This window comes from Dipodomys spectabilis, unplaced genomic scaffold (assembly GCF_019054845.1).
Source record: "Dipodomys spectabilis isolate Male_0828 unplaced genomic scaffold, ASM1905484v1 ptg000145l, whole genome shotgun sequence".
In the NCBI taxonomy this organism is placed as follows: Eukaryota; Metazoa; Chordata; class Mammalia; order Rodentia; family Heteromyidae; genus Dipodomys; species Dipodomys spectabilis.
Genome location: NW_024870822.1, coordinates 4208297 through 4231417, shown reverse-complemented (window position 1 = coordinate 4231417; position 23121 = coordinate 4208297). Strand labels below are relative to the sequence as shown.

General features: G+C 43.2%; 1 protein-coding gene across 8 annotated transcripts in view; it reads left to right on the top strand.

Moving 5' to 3' along the window:
- Positions 1-8973: 8973 nt before the first annotated feature.
- The window catches only part of Cd44 (CD44 molecule (Indian blood group)), an 85567-nt gene continuing 71419 nt past the window's right edge, over positions 8974-23121 (top strand). For 7 of the 8 annotated variants that reach the window (XM_042691420.1, XM_042691418.1, XM_042691417.1 and 4 more), the window contains exon 1: positions 9090-9251. In XM_042691420.1, coding sequence (XP_042547354.1) covers positions 9176-9251 — 76 coding nt within the window. In that variant the 5' untranslated portion in view covers positions 9090-9175. Of the gene's footprint in view, positions 9252-23121 lie in introns of all 8 variants that reach the window. The other variant, XM_042691421.1, reaches the window with a different exon arrangement.

The following is a 23121-nucleotide window of genomic DNA, read 5'->3' as shown; positions in this document are numbered from 1 at the left end:
TCAGCCAGCAGAACAGGGGCTTGGTGGGCCTTCTCTGAAGGATGCCATAGGTATCCTGCTGTCTGCTTCCTAGGTTCTATTGCCCTCCCCAGCCTCATGCTTCAGAAACGACCAGAGTGGGCCCACCACACTCATGCAGTGAGCTGGATGTAAGACAGCAGATCTTCCTCAGCTCCTGTTTCTCACAGGTTAGGGAGGAGGATGGGTGGAGCTTCCTTCTCAGTTCTGCAGGCCGAACCAGAATGGGCCACTCTAGCACATGACAGAGATGGCTCTGAGCACCAGGGTGTTTTCCTGGAGATAGTGTAAAAGCTTTATGCTTGTGACCTTACTGTCATGTGCCTGAATACACCAAACATGTTTTGCCCATCTTTTTTTTTTTTTTTTTGTATATGTGGTATTCGGTTTTGAACTCAGGGCTTTGTACTTGCAGATACTGTATCACACCTTCTTGCTTTATTTTTCCAATAGGGTCTCTTTTCCCCAGGTACCATAAACCATAAAACTATTATTAAACTTTCTGCAAAGCTGAGATGACAAACACATTCTACCATGTCTGACTAGTGGTTGAGATAGAGCTTCAGCTAAGACTTTTTCTTGCTGGCTTCATGATCCTTCTTACATGTACCTCCCAAATAAGATTACAGGATTGAGCCACCACCGTCAGCTACTGCATCTTTATATGTTCTTAAAAAAAGAGTTTTTGAGTCAAAAGTGATACACACACATACATAATACACATACACATACATACATACAATACTCCTTATACAATACACCTAAAGGCAAAATATAAACGCCTAATAATGCAATAATGATATTATAGTTAGGACCCTATCTCCTAGAGATATATACTGACATATTTACCAATAAAAAGATTAGATGTCTGTAACTGGTTTCAAAGTGACACAATACCAGAATGAAGTAGGAGGCATTGACAGATAAAATGAGCTATGGTTTGGTAATTGTTGAAGCTGGTGAGTACCAACCATATGGGAATTCATTGTAGCTTTTTCTCTGCCTATATACATAGTTATGACTATTTTTTTTTTATAATTAAGCTTGTAAACCTCAGCACTTCAGAGGCTGAGGCAAAAGAATCATGAGTTTGAGGCTAGTCTGGACTATAGAGTAGGACCATGTCTCAAAACAAAAATAAATATATACATTTTTTGTGATTAAAAATATTTGGGAGAGTACTTGGAATTCAACTCAGGGCCTAATGCTTACTAGTCAAGTGTTCTACCACTTGACCCTTGTTCCCAGTCCTTTTACTTTTGTAATGGGTTTTCAGATAGATCTTGTATTTTTTCCTGGACTGGCTTCAGATAACAATCTTGCCACTTTTGCCTCCTGATGGGTTGGAATTACAGGTATGTTCCACTACACTCAGTCTCCTCCCCATCCTCCCCTCCTATTTTTTAAAAAATTTCTATCTTCCTTTGTGCTGCATATGTCTTTCTATTAATAATCATTTGCTAATTTAGGGGGAAAATCATTAATGACCCTCCCCACTTTCCTTTCCTCTTTTCTTTCCTTTCCTCTTTTTTTCTTCCTTTCCTCTTTTTTTCTTCCTTTCCTCTTTTTTTCTTCCTTTCCTCTTTTCTCTCTCTTTTATTTCTGTGTAACTGAGTTCTACTATGGAATGTAAGTGGAAGTAATAGAACCTACTACTAGATCTGGTCCATAGGAATCTTCCACAGAGTACTCCTCCATGTTCTTTTCCCTTTGCTGACCAAAATGATGCTAACAAATTTGGAAGTCATATGTTAGGAAGCTAAATTCTCCATTCTTGCCTACAACCCTATTTATTCAGAAATGATGAAAACTGTTAAGATAACTCCAAAATGAATTTCTGCATATTGAAACCTTTATGCTCTAAGTCAATTTATTAACGGTTAAGATGAAAAGAGACTATGAAAGCACAAATGCATCTACACGTGGGGTGAAAGATGGGCTAGAGAATGGCAAGAGAAGGTAGTTAAGGAAGGATGTTAATAGCGGCTACTGTTTTTTTGGATTCTGCTGTATTCCAAGTCATATTGCAAGTCAAATAGATGCGTCACTACCTTGTAATTTCAATTTTCATAATAATTATCTGGAACATTAAATAAGGAACATAAGCTGAATGAGGTTGAGTAATTTGCAAATAGGATGTACATGATTAATCCATCGGTGACCTTGTTCCCTCCTGACCTCAAGGATATTGTAATCTTTCTTATCACAGTGATCTAAGGGGCCCCTACTTATTTTAGGAGCTACCCACAAACACCATTCCACTGCAATCGGCAAAAATTCAGATTTCTCACAAGCTGTGCAAAATCTGGGTCTTGTCCTCTTCAATCTCATTTCCTGCTATTTTCTTTCTTGTTCTCTCAGCTCAGCTACATGAGTCTTTGATGCCTTCTCAAAACCGCCTAAATCCTCACCTCCAGTCTTTACATTTGCTATATCTCTTCAAAAGTTTTCTCTCCTATTTATGCAAATTTAGCTCAATTTTCACCTCTTCAGTCAGAATTATGCAACTTAGGAAAGTTCTCCTACACTTTCTACCACTTCCTCAATGATAATAAAATACTAGTTAGCCCTTTTTCTTTTGTTTCCCAGTATTTAGAGTAATGCTTAAAACATAAAGGTACTTGCTAAACACATCTTGAACTAAGAAAGGCAATTGATATGCCAATCCTGATCTAGCTCATTATCTCTTTGAGGATAATGGTCCTCTTCAGCATTGAGTTATACTTGATGCTTAGCCTATGTATATACAAAAAAGAATCTATTAAGTTCATGTCTGATGATTAGAATGCTTTTATGGTAGATTTTTGTGTGTGTGTCTTTTGTTTTGCCTTCACCCTTACTCTATCAATATGTCTCTTTCTCTCTCCTTCCCCCTCCTTCCTCACATCCTCTCCTAATTAAGTTCGGTTCAACAAGTCTCTCACCCACGCAGCTCTGTCTAGAGTAGCAGTCTTCTGTGATTGGGGAACAGGGTCCAACAATAAAATGGGGTTACACCTGGCCTTACTTCTCTGTTCTCTGCCTACTCTGTTTTTCTGCAAGTGTTGACTCTAAGCCCAAGCAGGACTCAGCTAGAGGGTATTACTGGTATATTGAAACCCAAAGTTTTTACCTTTTGAGTGTTTTGAAGAGAAGAAGCTGTTACTGTCTTTGAAATAGACTGTGAGGCATGTTCAGGCAGAAAGGGACTTTCTGGCAAAGGCCTGGGAATACATAACTCCGAAGACCCGCCATTCATGTTGATTGGCATGCAACTGTAGACAAATCAAGGGATGTCTAGTTTCTGCTACAGTAAAGAAGTGATAATTGAATAGAATTCGAATGAAATTGAATGATACTGGGTAGGAGTTGTAAGTCATCCAAGTAATGAAAAGGGCAAGGCTGAGAAGATCTGAGATTTACACTCAAGTACTGAATTTAAATTCCAGTAGTAGTCACATCTACCATCCATTTAGGACTCTTCTTTCTACTTTTATACAATGGAGTGGTGTCCTCTATATTCATCAAGTCTTTTATCTGCAGGAAACAGAAGCCAGAGTAAGCTAACGTAAGCAGAATGAAGAGGATTAATGTAAGACACAAAAAGTAACTCATAGTGCCCAAGGAACCTGTAGAAGTTTAATATTAAGAAGGATTTTCTGTTTTCTCTCAGCTTCTGTTTTATCCTCCTTTCTCCTGCTTCTCTATCTATGCAAATGGAAGCAGCTGCCTCGTAACTCTTATGTTCGTGTGATAAATATTCAAACCCACTCCAATCTCAAATTTCAAGAAAATTCTAATTGGCATACTTATATCATGTGTGAAACACAGAGTTCAGTCACAATTATGGCTTCCAGGAGCTGCTTTTCAGTATCAGAAAAGGCATAATAACTTGTGGATTAGCCAACAACCCAGAAAGTGTCTTGAGATCAGTATAGTCCTTGAATAAGCCCGTAAGCACTATATGTAGAGAATGGTGTTCATTTCTAGTCAGAATCAGCTCTCTTGTGATAATTCTCTAAAGAATAAGGATCAGTACTCTGGAAAGCTCAATAGTGCTAAATATCTGATAATTTTCAGGAAGCTGTGGAAATCAACATACTCAATGCTCTGTTTCCCAATCCTAACAAAAGATTTCTATGTTCCTTAAAAAAAAAAAAAAAACTGTCTAGAATGAAATTCAGTACAGATTGATTTTGACTACATTGATTTAGCACTATTTATAGAATCAGAAAGAGATACAAACTTTTCTGTCTTTTTATCTGTCAACAGGAACGATTGGCTAAGTAAAATAAAATTGTGGCTTTGGACTAGACATTTAACCTTCCTGAACCTCAGCTTAATCTGTACAGAGGGAATTAACATTTCAAGGAATACTGTGGGCACTTTTTCTTTACTTTGATTGATTGCTCCTTTTGGGGGAAATCAACTCCATGAAAGAATTGAATACTGTTCTTTTAAAAGAATCTATTATGGCCCGCTGCATTTGTAAACCCACAATTCCATTATTTGGCCTCCAATTTCTCAGCCTTACTCTGCACACTCTTATTCACATTTAGTTTAGGTTTGACTTTTCTTTGCTTAGGAAGAATAAGATATATACTACTAATCAAAAGCCATCAGGCTGCAGTATTTCAACAACAACAAATCCTAACCTGCCAGGGTGAGCAATGATTTGAGTCTACTGTAGTCTTACTCAACCAGTTATCCCAGATGTGACATTGTTGCTTGCATGTACTTAGAAATTATCACAGTGCCTAAGTGCTTTTGCCTATCAGCTTCTATGATTCCTGGAACTCTCCCCATATGCCATGTCGGGAAGGAAGGGACTGCCAGTTACTTATGTAATGCTTATTTATGTAGCACCACAGAGAAGTCAGAGACTGAGATTTGTTAGCCACTGAGTATGTGCTGGTGGCTGACATCCCCCTGCTCTCAGCCAGAGGGTGGGAGATTCATTATTCATCCCACCATGAATCAGGCACCTCAGTACGGGTCCTCATGCTTTCTTTCACCTCCACACTCTAGCTATAAAAGAGGTCTATTACCCTCATTTAGAACCTGAATCTCCCAAAGGTCAAGTCTGATGAGAGGAGAGCCGGTGTTCAGACCAGGGATTTCACAGTCCCAGGCTCCTGAATGTATTCTGTTTTGTTTTATATTATTATTTTTTTTTCAAACAGTGTGATCACCTGTCAACCCAGATCGATTCAAGTTCTCCTTGCCAGCTTCCCATATCCTGTAGTTTTGGCTTATACAGGTGGCTGGTACCACATACAACAGATATAGAATACCTAAAATTAATGGTTTGGAGGAATTGAACCTTTTCTGAGGCTCAAAGATGTTGGACATGGCTTAATGTGACCCTCCATGTGGGCGGTGTGTGTTTGGAAAGGGGATAGAAGGGGGCTCAGAGAGGTGAGCCAGGGATTCCCAAGGGCTGGTGTTGACTCAGGTCTGTAATTTGAAATGAGTCATTTCTGGCATGGGGGCAAACTGCCTCAGCCCCTCACCAAACTATCGGGAAGAGACAGGCAAGAGACTCCCCTCTGGGAGAATCACCCTAATAATAAACGTTAGCCAGAATTTGCATGTCCCTCTGTAGTTTGCAAAGCATTTTCAACTTCTCCCCCTTTATAAAAGTCTTTATTGGTAGTATTGTTTACTAGAATTCCAAAATGGACCAGCATTTGTGGTTACCTAGTTTGGTGGATTTTTATAGATTTTGGGAATAAAAATCCTTTGTCCAAATAAAATCTTCCACAATATTGTAGTATATAAAACAGAACTTTCAGAGGGATGACATGAGACAGGCCAGGGACAGCCCATTCTGAAGCCATGTTTCTTAGGGATCTCCAAGCAATTTCCAGGTTGCATAAGACATCTCTAGTTGTTAAGATCCACCCATTCCCAGTATCCTCAACATGAAACCCCTCTGGGCTGCTTCCTCATTAGAGCCTGAAGCCTCTAGTTGCTTTAAGAAGGTGACCTTTTAATCCTAGCTACTCAGGAGGCTGAGATCTGAGGATCACGGTTCAAAGCCAGCCCGGGCAGGAAAGACCATGAGACTCCTATCTCTAATAAACCACCAGAAAACCGGAAGTGGCGCTGTAGCTCAAGTGGTAGAGCGCCAGCCTTGAGCTGAAGAGCTGAGGGACAGCACCCAGGCCCAGAGTTCAAGCCCCACAACTGACCAAAAAAAAAAAGAAGAAGGTGACCTTTCCAGCCATTGACACACTTCTCAAAGTGCTACCTTGGAGGCAAAAACTCAACTCAGAACTGCTATCTTCATTTTAGACCAACAGTCTCTTGAATCATGGTTGCCAGCACCTTAGGGTTTAGGGAGGAGGTTCAGCTGGAGAGTTTTATCCCCACATACTTATCCTAAAAATGCCATAAGACACAAGTTTCTCTCCAGCTGAAAACCCCCATTAGACAACTCTGGAAATACTGAATGCCACAGAAGTGAATTTGATGGTCAATTTTACATTATGTGTACTTTAATATAATATTTTTAAAAACTTACATTTTTAAAATTCCTATAGGAACTTGGAAAAATTACAATTCCCTTAAACAGTTTACAGTGTCCTACTGTCTCCCACCCAGTCTCTTTAGCTGATTTAATATTCCAGCATATGCATATACACATACATATATGTATGTGCATATAGTTTACTATGTACATATATGTATATATCTAGTGTTTAATACATAGCTAGTATTTAATACATATTAATGCATGTATTTAATGCATATATCTAGTATTTAATACATGTATTTAATACATCTAGTATTTAATATATTTAATATAAATGCTTTAATTCTCACTGATTGTATAAAGCAGCACAATTAACTATTATTAAGCCCATTGTATATTTGAGGATACTGACACATACAAAGGTCTTTGCCCCCTTCAAGGTCATCTAATACCCAAGACAAAACTTGACCATGAACATTCTGTTCCTAAATCCTTGCTTTTCCTCACTACAGTCTACTGCTGGCAGTGACCTGTTCCTGTAGGTTCTGTATAATTATTCCTCTTTCCAAACCTAGTTCAATTATCATCCCCCATGGGAAATTTCTCTAGTCTGACCCAGGAAGGCATGGAGTTCCTTGCTCTGGATCATAGGACTGATGGCACCCTGAATAACATGTAGTCATCCATCAGCATCCCAGGGTGTTAGTTCTAGGTCTTCCCTGGGGATATCCAAACCTCCAGATGTGCTTTCTTCATATGGAATGGTACAGTATTAGAGTACACACTATATACATTCCCCCATAGACTTTAAATAATCTCTAGGTAACTTATAATACACACATCATTTATATGCAAAACATTGTTAAGATGTATTGCTTAGGGAAAAATGTGTATTTTTAGTACAGGTGCACTTTTTCCCCCAAATATTTTTAAATCTACAGAGAGCTGATTTTATCTTACAACCTGTTTCACACTGTGGGTAATAACTTCCTTGTGAGCCTGATTGCTTACCTGAGAATGAGGACACTGAAGACAAGGCCAGGGATTATTTTTCTTGGTACCTATGTGTTTGATGAGTGAATGGATGGGTGGCTGACTGGCTGTGTTTCTCGCAGCTTTTCATTTCTTTCAGTAAATTACAAAAACCTTCCCTTCTGTCAGAAGTTCTTCCATTGTTCCTTCAAGGTCTTGCCAGAGCCACTGCTAACCACTTGCATGTCCGTGGATCTCTTTGGATAAGAAGTCTGTTCTGATTTACCTTCAATAGCTTGCATTAAAATAATACTGCTTTTGAGTCCCAAATATTACCTCATCATAACTGAATACGGAATTATGACTCAAAAGATGAATTTTCTGCTTTTAAAGAAAATGCCCATCTCTACCCCTCTGAGATTTATTGGTTGGAATAAGTACACTGATGTTTGCATAGCTCTCATAGGAGTGTAAATGGGAGCGAGGATTGGATGTGTGGCTGAGTAGGAGAAAGGGTAAAATGGTGATGGATATGTTGACAATGGATGAAGAGTGGGTGTGCGGATGGGATGTGGGTGGATGGAGAAGAGGGCATGAAAAGATGCCGCTTAATGTAGAGATGTGAAAAAAAAAAAGATGTAGAAAAGGAGGGATGAGAAGATGTACAATGGGTGGATGGATGGAGGAACTGGCTAGGTTAAAAAAGGATGGACCGTTGGATCCGCGAATGCATGGGAAAAAATGATAGCTACGGACAGATAATGGTTGGCGGGGGAATGGATAGTTGTAGAAGAATGTGTAAAAGGATAGGTAGAAGGACACGTAGAAGGAAGTGTATTTGAAGGATGAATGGGTGTGGGTGGGTGGAAGGATAAAAATTCCATTCTGGGAGCAATGAGTGAACACCCCCATGGCTGGCCACCACCCAGGAGTCGGGGCAAGAAGCTGGACTTTCTCTGTGGAGAAGAAAAAAAAGAAGGCTGAGTTCTCTCGGAACTCTCCCGCCGTCCCTCCTCCCCGCCCTCCTCCCCCACCCCACACACACTAAGCTATGGCCTGGGAAAGCCCCACCATCCAGGGCAGGCTCTCCCCGCCTCCTCTCCCAGGATGTCCAGCAGCCTGGGAAATCCAGAGACTCATCCCTCTTCCCCCCCCCCCCCCCCCCCCGCCCCAGCCAGATTCCAAGAAGTTGAGCGGGGAAAGATGAGGCGGGAGGCTGAACTCAGCGGGGAGAGGCGGCCCTCCATCCCCGGGCAGCAGCAGGGGCGGGCTGGCGGGCGAGGGGAGACAGGTGCGTCCTGGGGCGCACCGGGCAGTGGGTGACGGGCGACGCCGACGGCCCGCCGTCCACCCCGCACCCGCCGGGGCAGCAGCCCCTACTCATAACTTCCATAGAGAGCAGGGCGGGGACAGAGGGGCAGCGAAGGCGGGCCAGTACGTCTTTAAACCTCCCCTGGCTGCTTAGTCACAGCCCCCTCGCTTTGGGTGTGTCCTTCGCGCGCTCCCTCCCTCTTAGATCACTCTTCCAACCCTCGAATAAAAACGGCAGCCAACTTCCGAGGCGGCCTCATTGCCCAAGGCCCCCAGCCTCTGACAGGTCCGGTCCTTCCTCCTCCTTCTCCTCCTCCTCCTTCTCCTCGTCCCCGTCCTCTGCCAGTCCCCGGGGGACCCACCCCAGTGCACCGCGACCCTCCTGTTCCACTCGATCCCTCGCTTCGCTCCCACACCATGAACAACTTTTGGTGGCACGCAGCTTGGGGACTCTACTGCTTGGTGCAACTGAGCCTGGCGCAGACACAGATCGGTGAGTGAGCGCTGCTGCTCGGGCAGCCGGTGAGTGGGAGCCTAGGAGCGCCCAGATCTGCCCTGCCCGCAGCCCCACTAGCTGCGTCCCTCCCTGGAAGGGAGGCGAAACTGCCGTCTAGTGGGAGCTAGGGAGACTTGGATCGGGTTCATTCAGGAAAGCAGGGCTGAGGATTTGCGCTAAGCTGTCGGAGGAGAAGCATGGTGTTGGGAAGCACCCGTTTTTTCTTTCTTTGTTTTGTTGAAAGGAAAAGAGAAAAGAGGAGGAGAAAGTTTGCTGGGCAGGCTGCCGGCGCGCGCGGCTTTGGGCGAGGTCGCTAGCGCCTGAGCACATGGCAAGCAAGTAACTGTACTGGATGCGTGCGGCTGTGGACTAAGAGGATCCTGGGCTCCATGGATTTCTCACCCTCTCTGGCTGGGCTGTGCCCGGCTGGCTGGGAAAATTGCTGGTGTCTAGATCGGTGGTAGTCGGGGCGGGGGAGAGGCGGGGGGACGCTGCTGTCAGCCAGGTGGCCAGAAAGCGGCTAGGGGAGAACTCTTGACCTTGGGCTTCCCAGGGAAGAGGCGTGTAGCTCGCCCCCTCCCCACCACCCCACCCCCGGGCCGGGTTTCAGCTCTAGCCAGTGACCACTATATGGCTTGTGGGGAGCTTGCGGTATCTCTGTGGTGAAGATTCCAGTCTAAGTCAGCCGGGACACCTAGGAGAGGCCATGGCTGGACCAATCCTTCTAACCTCCTACTACTGCCAGTGAGTCTTGGAGAAATCTAAATGTTAAGGTGGCCCATATCAGGGGCCACAGCAGAGACCTCAATATCCCATCCAAACAGAATTTAGTGACTTTTGCTAGTTGTGGAGGGGAAGGGCTTCTCGTGAGGGTTTCCAGCTGGCTCCCCATCTAGTGTTCCCTTTCTTTGTCTGTATAGGAGCAGATAATTACATGGCTGATTTGCTTATCGCTAGCAAAATTAATTTTTTCTTTTAAGAAGTGCCAGCTGGGTCATTAAGCCAGCCTATGGTGGATTCTCCTCAGCAAGTATTTATTAAATCCACATGGAAGAGGGAGTAACAGGCAAGAGATTCCGTCTGCCCTGGGTGTCTTCAACTAGGAAGAGGTAGGGATTTAGAAATTTGATTTCTGAAGCTGAAGTAACATGAACAATAGTAGTAATAATAGCACTCCAAACTAGCCGATTCTTTTCACAGTTTTCACTGCAACCGGCTCTGGGTTAAATCCTTTACATGTTATCTCATTTTACCTTCACAGTGGCCCAGTGAGAACTATCTGCTAATTAGGCCAGTTTTACTGGAGGGACCAGAAGATTCAGAGAGGTTTAGTAACTTGCAGGTATTCGCACAGTCAGAGGTGAGGCTGAATAAAGTTCACTGAGGTCCAGAGCTTAGATTTAGAATGGGCTAGAAGGCATGGGATAGACCAAGTAGGGAAGGAATTGGGGGATGGGGGAATTCAGATGGAGTCGAGGCCCTGGGGGAAGTTCTAAAGGGAACTGGTTGGTGCTCAGAGGTGGGAGAGAGAGGAGGGAAAAGGGGCAGGGAGGGCTTGGGGACTTCCTCAGAGGAAAGACGCTGTGCAGGTTTCTTATTGCTTCTAGGGAAGTTTGTTGGCAAGCTACCACTGTCTTTTGCTTTGTTTCTGAGGATTCAAACTCAAGGCTCTCTCCACTGAAAAGCCCTCCCCTAGTTCTTAAGGGCCACCCTGACACTCAAGGCTCTCCTAGAAACCATGGGGCTCCCTCCAACCTTGGTTTTGCAAGGTCCCTTTGGGCAGCAGCATTCGAAGAAAACACAGTAGAGTGCCAGCAGCGGAGACTGCCTGAGCTCTGGCTTTCACGTGCTTGTAAATTTGCTAGAAAGGAACTGAGACTTGGAAAGGAGACATGACTTAGCAGAAGGTTTAGTGGCTCAGCCAGCAAAGGGGAAAGGAGAAAAGGGAGGGTGGAGGAAAGGCACTGTGGTTGCTCCTTTCTGGGAGTGATGGGCTTCAGAAAACCATTAGGAAATTTTAGAAACTGTCCAGCCTTTGTTTGCTTTTGGTTTGTGCTGGTACCAAGGCTTGAACTCAGGACCTCACACTCTGACTTGCCTTTTATACTCAAGGCTCTGCCACTTGAGCCAAACTTCTGGCTTTTGGCTGGAGATAAGCTTTGAATGGAGATCAGATTGTTGGAGATAATTTTATCCTATTGTCTTCCTGGGCTGGCTTTGAATCCTGATCCTCAGATCTCAACCTCCTGAGCAGCTAAGATTAAAGGCATGAGTCATCTACACCCAGCTGGTCTAGTCTTTGTATCCGAAATCAAAAATATAGAAGTAGCCAAAGGCGGTTAAGGAATACTGGACTCATCAACTCAGAGCTGGAGAACAGGTATCTAGAATGAGTGTTGTAGAAGGTGAGGGAGTGACTCCTCTGTACACAGATCTACTTTCCCCTGTGAAGAGAGGTCACAACCAGGGAATTACACCCCTGGTATTGAGTAAGTGGGGGTGCTTCTCAGAGCCCTGGGGCTTGGGATTGGCTCACAACTTTCCCACTGAGTATTAGAGGTGCCTCCTCCTGCTGAGAGTTCAAGCTTTGGCTCTGTTTTCCCATGGGAAGACACTAGGAAGCAACCCCCTGTCATTTAATTCAGTTATTTCCCCTGGCACACGGTGGAGATCTACTTCCTACAAAGAAAGCGTCTTGACCAGTGCAGGTGTTATAGGCTTGCAGCCGGTAGGAAAAGGTTCCATTTTCTTCCAACTCACCCCATGTAGGAGGGGCTACTGGGATACCAAAATTCCTAGTTTATGACTACTCTCTAGTCCATTCATTCAAGAAAAAACTAATTCAGTATAGGAGACTCAGAGATGGATATGCTAAGGATCATTTAGTAAAACCCCTCCTTTTTCCGAAGAGGAAGCAGATCATGAGAAAGAGATGGGCTGGTGACTTCCCTTCTGAGGGACTGTCTCACATTCATTTTCTGAAGTAACCCTGTTTTGAGAGTTGTAAGATCCCCACCCTCCCCCCTCCCCCCACTGACTGTGATAAGGGAGTCTGTGTTCTTTAACACCTCAAATTCTATCTCACACACTCATGACAACTGTGTGTTTTCCTTGACACTCACTTTGAGTTTAATATAATAATGATGTCTGTGTCTTCCCATAATGCAAAGTTATTTGAAAAAGATTCAGTGTCTCATTGTAAAGCTCCTGGAACATCACTGGGTGGTTAAGGAGCACTCATGTTTTAAAAACCTGCCAGTCTGCTGTGGACTCAGATGGTCCTACACAAAGTATTGTCCCAAGACCTTCCCTAGGAAATATCTCCTGTTGAGTACTGACTCTATGTTAGGCATTGAGCTGGTGATTAGCAGAAGTTGTCTTAATTACCCCTATTCTCCCCCCCCCACACACAAATCTGGTGTGTGTGTGTGTGTGTGTGTGTGTGTGTGTGTGTGTGTGTGTGTGTGTGTGTGTGTGTGTATGTGGTATGTGGTGTGTGTGTGTCTCAGCATGGTACTGAACTCAGGACTTTATATTTTCACTCAAGGCTGGTACTGTACCCCTTGAGCCATACTTTCCCTTCACTTCTTGTACTAGTATTTTCTTGGGTTTTATTTGTTTGTTTTTCTGGTCAGGTGTAGGGCTTGAACTCTGGGCCTGGGTGCTGTCCCTGAGCTCTGCCAGTGCTCTACCACTTGAGCCACAGCACCACTACTGATTTTCTCATGGTTAATTGGAGATAAGAGTCTCATGGACTTATCTGCCCGAGCTGGGCTGGTTTAGAACTACAATCCTCAGATCTCAGAATCCTGAATAGCTAGGATGACAGGTGTGAGCCATCAGCACCCGGCTACTTAACTCCATTTTCTTGATCAAGAAACGAAGACTCATAGGCCAGACGCTGATGGCTCATGCCTGTAATCCTAGCTACTCAAAAGACTGAGATCTAAGGATCTGAGCAAGAGAGCTCAGGGACCATGCAAGACCCAGAAAGATGACGTGGTTTGTCCGAGAACACAGCAGTGCAGTGGGGACTTGCCATTGTCTGATGTCACTCCAGTAAGACTTCAGTGCTGTTTCCATTTATTATTACTTTGCCTTTGGAAGACTTTGGACATTGAGTATGGGTCTCCGACCCTCCATGTCCCCTTTGGCCTTTATGGCCTGGAAGGAATGGCTTTTCACCCTCACAAAGGCTGTGGGCTCTTGGCTGCCCTGCCCTGTTCTGACCTGTCTCTCCTTAGGCTTGGCCACAGCTGTCAGAGATGCCAACCTAGTTATTTGTTGCTAAAATAAGTCAATTTCCTTATCAGAGTCCAGCTGCCCTCTAGACATGCTCTCATTTGCAGCCTTGGAAAACAGGGAGAGGCTGCTTCTCATCTTAGAGACAAGTTGGGGCAGTGTTCTGTGCCTGAACATTAAGAAAGAGGCCCTAAAGACATTCTCACACTGCCCCTGCAGGCATTTCAGATGCAGTGACCCACACAATCCTTAGTCTCTCATGCTCACTGGTGGGTTGGGTTGCATGTGCTCCCAGTAAGGGGAAGTATTGAGGTACCAGGCAGTGGGTTGACATGGTCCTCTATAATAGTCAAGGATATTAGCAGGGCATTGGTGGCTCATACCTCTAAATCCTAGTTACTCAGGAGGCTGAGATCTGTAGATCATGGTTTAAAGCCAGCTAGGGTAAGAAAAGTCCCTTCAACTCCAATTAACCATCAAAAAGCCAGAAATGGAGGTGTGGCTTAAGTGGTAGTACACTAACGAGCCTTGAACAACAACAAAAAAGCTAAGGGACATCACCCAGGCCCTGAGTTTAAGCCCCGGTTCTCTCTCTCTCTCTCTCTCTCTCTCTCTCTCTCTCTCTCTCTCTCTCTCTCTCTCTCACACACACACACACACACACACACACACACACACACACACACACAATGTTAAGGATGTTAAGGATCTTGGAGCAAAACCAAATGTGAAGTTCTGAATGACACATGGCCACTCAAGAGAGATGTCAAAATCAGACTTCGGTGTTAGAGGCTTTCAGATGGACAGAAGTGGGTGGAGGGGAGCTGGGAAAAAGACAATGGCCACAATTGTGTTTCCTCAGTAACTTTGTTTCAGCAGACCCCACCCAGGGCCAGAGAGGGAAGTGTTTCTTGTGAAAGAATGGACCCAAGCTGATGGTGCATGCTGCCCTCACTGCATGGTTTTCAAAGGGGATCTTTGCTACCTCAGAGGGAAGAAATTCAGGCTTTGCACACCAAGCAGCCGATGACTCAATTTCCTTTGTGTCTGCTTGAATAGGGACACAAGGGTTCTTTAGGAAAATCTATACATTTGAGCTCCACGGGCCATTCACTTGGCAAGTTGAAATTTGTCTTTAAAAAGTGTGCTTATCCCAAACTGGCCAAGAAGGAGTTAGGGAACCAGAGGAAATGAAAAGGTGTTTCTCTTTCTTGCCTCCCACAGCCTTACAGGAGCCCCTGATATTCGAGATTAGATCTCATACACTTTTTGTGGTCCCTGACCACAAGTGCTAGCCCTTAGTGGTGACCGGTAATTGTTGAATTGAAATGAATTTTTAGAATATAGAAATAACTATATGCACCTAAATAGAAGTATACTGGCCATCACATGAAACTGCAAGTGAATTTATATGCTTTTGACAATAGTGGTAATTTCTGTGTTGCTCTGGGCAGGGCTAAGAGTGGGCATGGATAGTTGGCCATCTGCCTAAGGATTGGCTCAGGTTTGGTCTGCCCAAGCAGAGACCTCACTCACTGTCTGTTTGTGGCTTTAGTGGCTACTGGCTGTGATGCCAGTTGAAAGACCGAATTACTGGATAGTTGAGCAGAGATGGGAATAAGAGAGCCAACTGCCAAAGGTGTAAGAGTGCTTCAGAGTTTAAACCTCAAAATAAAACACTCCTCAGCAGTGGTCAGCTTGGAGGTTTAATGATTATTGCTGTTCTTGAGAGTGACATCCTTATTTGAGAACCCCATACCCCTCAAACCCCTGTACATGCTTCTGGAAGGTAGTAGTGATTGAGAGAGAAGCAGATAGATTTTGCAGAAAATTCTTCCCATCTTCTACCAGCTGCTGTCTAACCTGGAACTATTGTAGCCCCCAAAAGGTTTAAGTCCATCAAGAAGCCTGGCATATGACAGGGAGCACATTTCCCTCCTCTCCATGGACCTTGCCAAGTGGAAAGCTGCCAACAGCCAGGGTAGGTGGGTCCTATCTCCCAGTGGCATCACTGCCTGGTGAGACTCTGAGGTAGGGAATCATACAAGATCAGGGGATGGGTAGAGAAACTCACAGAGTCATTGCTCCCTGAGTTTGGGGTGGACCCAGCTGTCTAGGTGTGCCCTCCTGAGGCAAGTATCCCTCCTAAGGCAAGTGTGGGCATATGGATACACATCCCAGGGTGGGTGAGGAGGGACTGAGTCACCCAAAGGTGAGTTGCAAAACTCAGGTCCCCAAAAAACTTCCTCAAGGTCTTCAGCTTTTGAGAGTAAAGGGTAATTGCAAGACTCCAGGGGGAGAGGGAAAGGTTGCTCACGTGACTGGTGGTTTTTGAACATTTATTATGGTGTCATTGCAGGATGCACTCGGTGATGGTTCTAAGTTCATGGTGCTAGAGAGCTCTTATACCTTTTGCATTTGCTTTGCTGTAGCCAGTTGCATATTTCTGAGATTTATTGTTACTATTAGTAATAGCGGCTAGCACAGAAAGTTGATTATATATTGTTGACATTCTCAAGCTTTCTGTGCAGCAACCAATTCAATTTATGCACCAATCTCATGAAGACTGCTATTACCATTCTTCTTTTACCTACAAAGCAACTGAGGCACAGGGAATTTAAACAGCATGGCCAAGGCCTCAATTTGGGAAGTAATACAGTAAAAATACAGCATTTGAACAGTTACTAAATTGCAGTAATTGTCTTCATACATTAAGATACAACAATACTCTAGGAACCTAAGCGATTATACCTAGTAGTACTATGTTGGTGTTTTTTTTTTTAAAATTAAGAAAAACTGTTTAGGAATCAGTTGTGGAAAGGGTGATGACAAGCAGATTGGCTTTGCCTTCCATTTTTAAACATGTCTGAGGAGGGGACTGGAGTTGGAAAAATGGAGGAGAAAGAAATGGTAATGGAAACTTCTTCCCATTCATGCTCTGAGTGGCTCATTCATTCCCCTCACTGAATAGGAGCTTGAAGCTTTTGTATGTCCTGGGAAGTTGAGGAGGACTCGGTACTGAAAGGGATGGTGAATTGAGTTGGTTGTTCATTATCACTTCATTATTTCTCACCTGGATGAAGGGTGGAGGTTGCTGATTGGCATTTTTCCATCATCAAATACTGACTTGTGATTGGACAAAGCAGGGAAATAAATCAGCTGAATAATAGCAAAATCTTTGTCTTCTACTTAAGGATCTTTAGTTCCATGGCCTTCTCTGTAGCAGTTGGAATTGATGAGGAAAGGAAGGGAACTGAAAGGAGACTTTTCTCAGGTCAGGCCACACGACCCAGTGCACAAAAAACAACCCAAAATAGAAGGGTACTCAAGTCTTTCCACCCTGTTCTAGCCCAAACCATGTGGTCTTCATTTGTTTGGTCTAGCAAGTGAACAAGTAAGTTTCTCTGGGTGCCCCTGGCTGAAAAAACAAGCCACCAAAGAAGGGAGAAGGCAAAACTCATGGGGGACATCGGACTTAGTGACCTTAACAATGCTGAATGAGCCCAATTAAAAAAAAAAAAAAAGCAAAATCCACCAGAGCTGAGCACCATCATCATTGCAGTGTCTGCAAAAGATCAGCTGACCTAAGCTCTGCAGCCACCAACGAATTGTGGGGTCTTCAACTGCTAGGAGAGGACAGGCGCTCTTACCCTGTAAGAGTGCAATTAAGAATTTAGGTGAATCTAGCTGAAGTAGGTCTTTGCATTGAATCCTAGGTGGTGAAGCTGGTTGTTTTCAGGTTAACAGCTTAAGAAGTCAGGCTCATCCCTTTAGGCACTTCTAAGTGATATTCTGTTTTCCTGAGATTTACTAGTTGTTCCTTCTGATAATTAATTCTTGAGCACCACACAGCTATCTCTCTTTACAAAGACATTCAAGGGCTATCTCTTCGGTGTGTTATAGTTCTAAAGTTTCTTAGGGAAAAGCCTAGGCCTCTTTATCTTTTAGTATGCACTATAGCTCTCAGCTGTGGACACATTTCCTCACCCTATAGTAAGTGCTCAATAAATATTTAGATTGTTGACTGAGTGAATAACATTCCTCCACTTGACTCAACAAAGCAATCTCTATCATCTACCATTAGTGGTTGATTGCTATAGGCTTTGGCTAATTCTTTTTCAACTTTTATTTCTCTTTCTGGTCTATTTTTTTTAAACATTTTTTTCAGCTAGTGCTCTTTGTAGAGAATCTCAAGCTCTTCTGAAATCTCTTTTCTCATCATACTCTTAAGTTTGTATGTGAATTTGTCTTGAAGTTTGACACATCAGGCAAAGTAGGAGTTATTTGGAGCTCATTATGTTTTGTCCCCTAGAATAGAGATCTTGATTTCCTTTAAGGTTTGGCCCTGTTAGCCTTTACCTTTGCAACTGGCCTTCTGGCCAAAATCATGCCCTTAGATAAAAGATGTTAGCTTTAAGTCACTACATGATAAAGGAAAAAAAGAATAGAAGAGAGTGTTTTTCAAACATTGACTGACAAAACTAGACTAAAGCTCTTCTCTATGAGCAGATATAAAGTGTAGGTCAGAAAGGATGAGAGGTCTTGGCTCCAGAGAGCGGTTGGTGAAGAAGCATAAAGACCATGAAACAAATCCCTCTCTGCTGTTCAAGAGTACCATGAGCTAAGGCGGTGGCAGGTGTTAAGTGTCTAGAATGAAACTTAACACATGATTTCTAAAGCAATGTGTCTAGCACAGGAAGCTCCCCAAGAATAGAAATGGTTTTTATAGTGTTACTGTTCTCCATTACCGAGGCATTTTGTGATGTTGAGCAAATCTCTTCACTCCTCTCTTGCCTCCATTTTTCCTTGTGTAAAATGAGGGTGGATTCTGGTAGATTTCCAAAGACTTTGCCTGGCCTTGTGTTGTATACATTCACCACCCTGTGGGCCCACTAAGACCCTAAAACTCCATAAAACTTGGTGGCAAAAATAACATTACTATAATGTAGTGCCAAAAAAAAAAGTGATGTCTGGTTTGTATTAAATGTCAGAAGTGAATTATTAATCCACTTCAGAAACAGGCATATGGGACCAGTTACACTGTGAATGGCACAATATAAATGACTTGTAGGGATTACATACTGTCCATAGAAATTCTCCAACTACCCTGCTATGTAAAGAGAGGACAGATGAAGAACTGCAGGTCAGAGAAGTTTACATGTCCCACGAAGGCAGCTTACACCACAGCCTCAACAGGATCTTAATGCAATGCTCCTTACTTCAAACTGTGTTAAAAAAAAAAAATTAGTTTGGGTGGCCAGAAAACCCAACTCCTGAAATAAGAGAAAAGATTGTGTCTGTCACTTGAAGTTTCATGAGTACCTTGGATTTTTCTGTCTCCCTCAAAGAACCTTTGTGATATATTGGAGTAAAATGAACCAGCCAAAGCAGTACCTAGAGGGTAAGCTCTAGTATCCTATGGGAAACAATAGGAGAATATTAAATGAAAGATGTGTGTGTGTGTAGATGTAAATAGATGTGTATCTATTCATATCAGACATCTATTACATATCTATCATATATAATTTACATATAAATTATATAAGTCCCAATCAATACAGAATGAAGGCTTACTGGGATGGTGAGTTGCTGCTTCTACAGAGAGCCTTCTAGGCTCTTGCTAAGATTTTTTTTCCTTCCCTCTCAAAACAGAGAAACTCTTAGGAGAAAAAGAGCAGAAACCATGCAGACTTTATAGCTGAAGAGTTTGTTCAAAGGCTATCCTTAATCTTAAATCTAGCCTCGGTCAGTTATTTACTTATTTACTGATTTTTATTGAGTTATCGATTATCAACTTATTTTGGTGATACTGAGGTTTGAATTTAGGACTTTACTTGTTTGTTTGTTTAAAGTGTTAGAGAAATTTATTAGGAAAGGAATACATTTCCGATGGACTGGAAGGGAATTATCTCAAAGGTAAGAATGGCCTTACCATTGTTAACAAAGCACTCTATTACTTGAGCCACATCTCTAGCCCTTTCTGATTTTAATTTTAGCTTTAGTTTTGTTTTTATTAATTGGGTCTGGCTGGAACTGTAATCTTCCTGCTTAACTGGGATAATGGACACATGCTACCATGCCCAAAGATTCTATTGATTGAGGTGAAATCTCACAGACCTTTTTGCCCAGGTTGGCCTCAAACCATGATTCTCTGCTTCCCGAGGAGCTAGTATGAGAGATATAAGCTATTATGCCTTGCTAAACTAACCATTAATTAAAATAAAATTCCAGATAGGTTCAGCTCTCATATCATTCATCTGTACCTCCAGCCAATTCACATTTTAGGAAAAATGAGAATCCACACAGCCAGCAGAAGGTTAACATTTCAGCTTGGTTCTTCCCTTAGTCTTAACTTGGTGACAAAATGACCTATTCAAATTACTAAAGTGTATAATGTGATTGCACTGGGGAAGAAAGCAAGGGAGATGGAAGGCCTCATGGTCTCAGAACCCTTACAATTTAATAACAACAGAAAATTAAGCAGGTGAAAGAATCATCCAGAAGAAAGAATATCAAGCCAATGTGTTGGGCAATCAGACAAAAGCCAAGAAAACTCTGTAAGGTAACTCCTGTGCTCATGTAGGAATCCTCTTCTAATATCTAAAAATGAGCTGAGTATTGAAAACAGATGGATACAGAGAGAGAAGAGAACCCTAGGGAAAGGAGATTCATGAAGTAAAAAGTGAGGCGTGGTTGGGGTCAGAAGAGAGGTCAACCTGCCTGGATAAGAGAGTCCCTATTGAAGGGATGAGGATCAACAGATCCCAAATGATCAAGCAATGGTGGCACTATGCACAGGACCCAATTCTTCTGCCCTAGTGACTCAGTTCTCATGACTCACTCTGTCAGATTGTGATAATTAGAGTTTGGAAACAGGTCAGCCCCAGTGTTGGTAGAGAGAGAATTTTGATATCTTTACCTATCTTGGAGAGTAAATTCCAAACAAACCCATTGTAGCAATAGCAAATAGCACCTCAACTCATGTGACATTTTCTACTGATGACTAGAGGCTGCCTGGAGTTCTGTTAAGAAGCCAAACTTTGGCTCTGTTGCAGAGTGCTGTGATCTATTAGCAATGTCTGCCATGGGCAAAATCTGGAGGATACAATCCTGTGAATCATGGGAGTACAGGAGAGTACAGCAGCAGACTTTTTCTAGTCCATATTTCTGGAAGCTGTGTATAGAATTCATCTGGGAGTTTCCCCATTCTTGAATGTAGACAACTAGCTATATCTTGGACTCCACCTTCTTCTAGAACAATCTAAAAACAATCTTGAACCTAGAGGATGGGTTCAGTCACTATGTTTTCCCTTATGATTCACCCCATTCTGTTTTCCCAACACCCAAGTGAAGTTAGATGCTGGGAGCCAAGAATCTCTTCTGATTGAACAAGGGCCAGACTTCCTGGCAAAGGGCCTCCTTCTCAACATCACCTTCTCCATCTGGAAACTGAGAAGACAAAAATGATGCCTCACCCATGCGGGGTGATAGGAGAAATAGCTGGCTAATGTGCAGAAAGGCTTTGAAGATGAAAGTGTTGTATATGCACACTAATTACAACTTTTATCAGCCCTGGAGCCTCCGCATTCTCAGCTGCCACTAGAAGCTCTTCTGTGCCTCTCAAATAAAAAAAAAAAAATTCCACACATGGCCCCACTGGGTCCTGCTCACAGTATCCAAGTCAAGAATATTCTATTCTATGCCCAGGCTAGCCAGCCCACTCTGCCACACTCAAGTTTCCCACTACTCATCCCCAAGGGAACAAATAGGCTAACTACCTGGGCAGGTAAGATAAGATAGATCCCAGGTATAAACAAAAGGCTCCAACAAGAGTCTACTAGAAATAGCCCCTAGGTAAGATTAGGACACTCTGCTCTAATTCCCACCCAGTGAAAGCCTAATTGTGTGACCTTGAGCTATTGGCTTTATCTATCCAATGCTTCAATATGCTGAGTGAAACTCCTGGGATAATAATCCCTCTGCTTCCCCTGGACCTCTCCAGCTTTGCCTGCTGGTGTGAAAGTGTTTTGTGCAGGTAGGCAGAAGCACGTGATGTAAAACTACAAGGTGCTATTATTACCTGGGGTAACTTTCACCCTTATCATGGTCTCCTGTTGCTTGATTGACCTCAATGTTTGAAATTGTACTCTCTGGAATGCTCATCAGTCTTCTAGGAGCTTCCATACCCTTCTTATCTAGGAGGGCCTATGATTGGCTCAGGCTTCTTGGTCATGCCATTTCCTGAGGCATACAAATACATTCAGGCTGGCGGCAGGTTGTGGGGTGGGAGGGGGGCGGACTGGGGTGCTCTGCCAAGAGGATTCTCAATGCACTTGCTGGGGTAACTCAAAGTGCTAAAGGCAGGGATACAGCGATTATGTTGATGCTTTGCCAGGATTGAAGAGTCACCTTTTAAGGTACAGGTCCCCATAGGTCTTAAGCACCATTCTTAGAGGAAGAGAGGAGAGATCATAAGAAATTACATAGCCTGGCAACCAAAAGCCAAAAACAATGGCATGTCAGAGTGGAAAGGGGGTTAGAAATTGTATAGCCCACTTGTCTTGTTAGATGATGAAGGTAAAGAAGAATCAAGGACTTCGAGTTGCTTGTCTAAGAACATACAATGAGTTAGCAGCAAAACAGAAACCTTCTGCCTCCCCAAACTCTTTGCATTTCACCTTTGAGATGGTAGACAAGGCAAAATGAGCATAATGGGCTGACCACTCCACAATGACTTGGATCATAAAAAGAGAAGCCAAGAGGGAGTGAATGGGAAACAACATAGAGTGGTTACACTGTGATGGACCTGTGCACTGCCTTGGATATTCTTATTTAATGTTCATTTTGATCTTTTTTTGACTTAAAAGGCCTATAGTAACCTGGCTTCAGCTTTGCCCCAGCCTGGGAAATTCTTTGAGTTTGGTCTCAGTCAATGATTTTCAACCCATCTAATTGTTCACTCTCTGCATATTGACTGAATACCAACATGTGTCTACTTCTTAAGGAGACTGGGGATCTGACTTTCAAAAGAGAAACATAGCCTTTCTCATGGAAATTACAGTCTATCTGAGGGATAGACAGCACACAAATCTGGAGACCTTGTTTAATTATATATACTTGTGTTAACAATGTTGAGGGACAGGGAGATCTCATTTGATGTACATCTCTTGAGGCCCATAGACTACTAGCACTAATGGTGTTTGCAGTATCCCTTTAGGTCTTTGAGGACCCTACTGGCTGACCTTCTCAGATCTTCACTTGTCAGGACCAAGTATAGTCTGGTAGGGGGTTCAAACTACTCCACAGTAACTTTAGCCAAACCCCTCTTATAGCCGTCTCGCACATGGATCCCCTGAGTAAGAAAAAGAGTTCTCAACATCTTGAAAGCTACTGGTTTATCCTATCTGCCCCGTAACAGTGGTGAAAAGAGAATCATGGGGACAGCCAAGGTGACTAAGCTTTTAGAAACACGTATTGGAGGATTAGAGAACCCAAGTTCTGTGTTGTGCAGGAGGTGTTTTAGCGGCTGCATGGGAGGAGGGTAGAGTTGGTAATGCACTTAGGGATCTAGAGTGTTAGGTTTTGGTTTGCTATTCAAACCCATCCACTTTTTAATTTATTTATT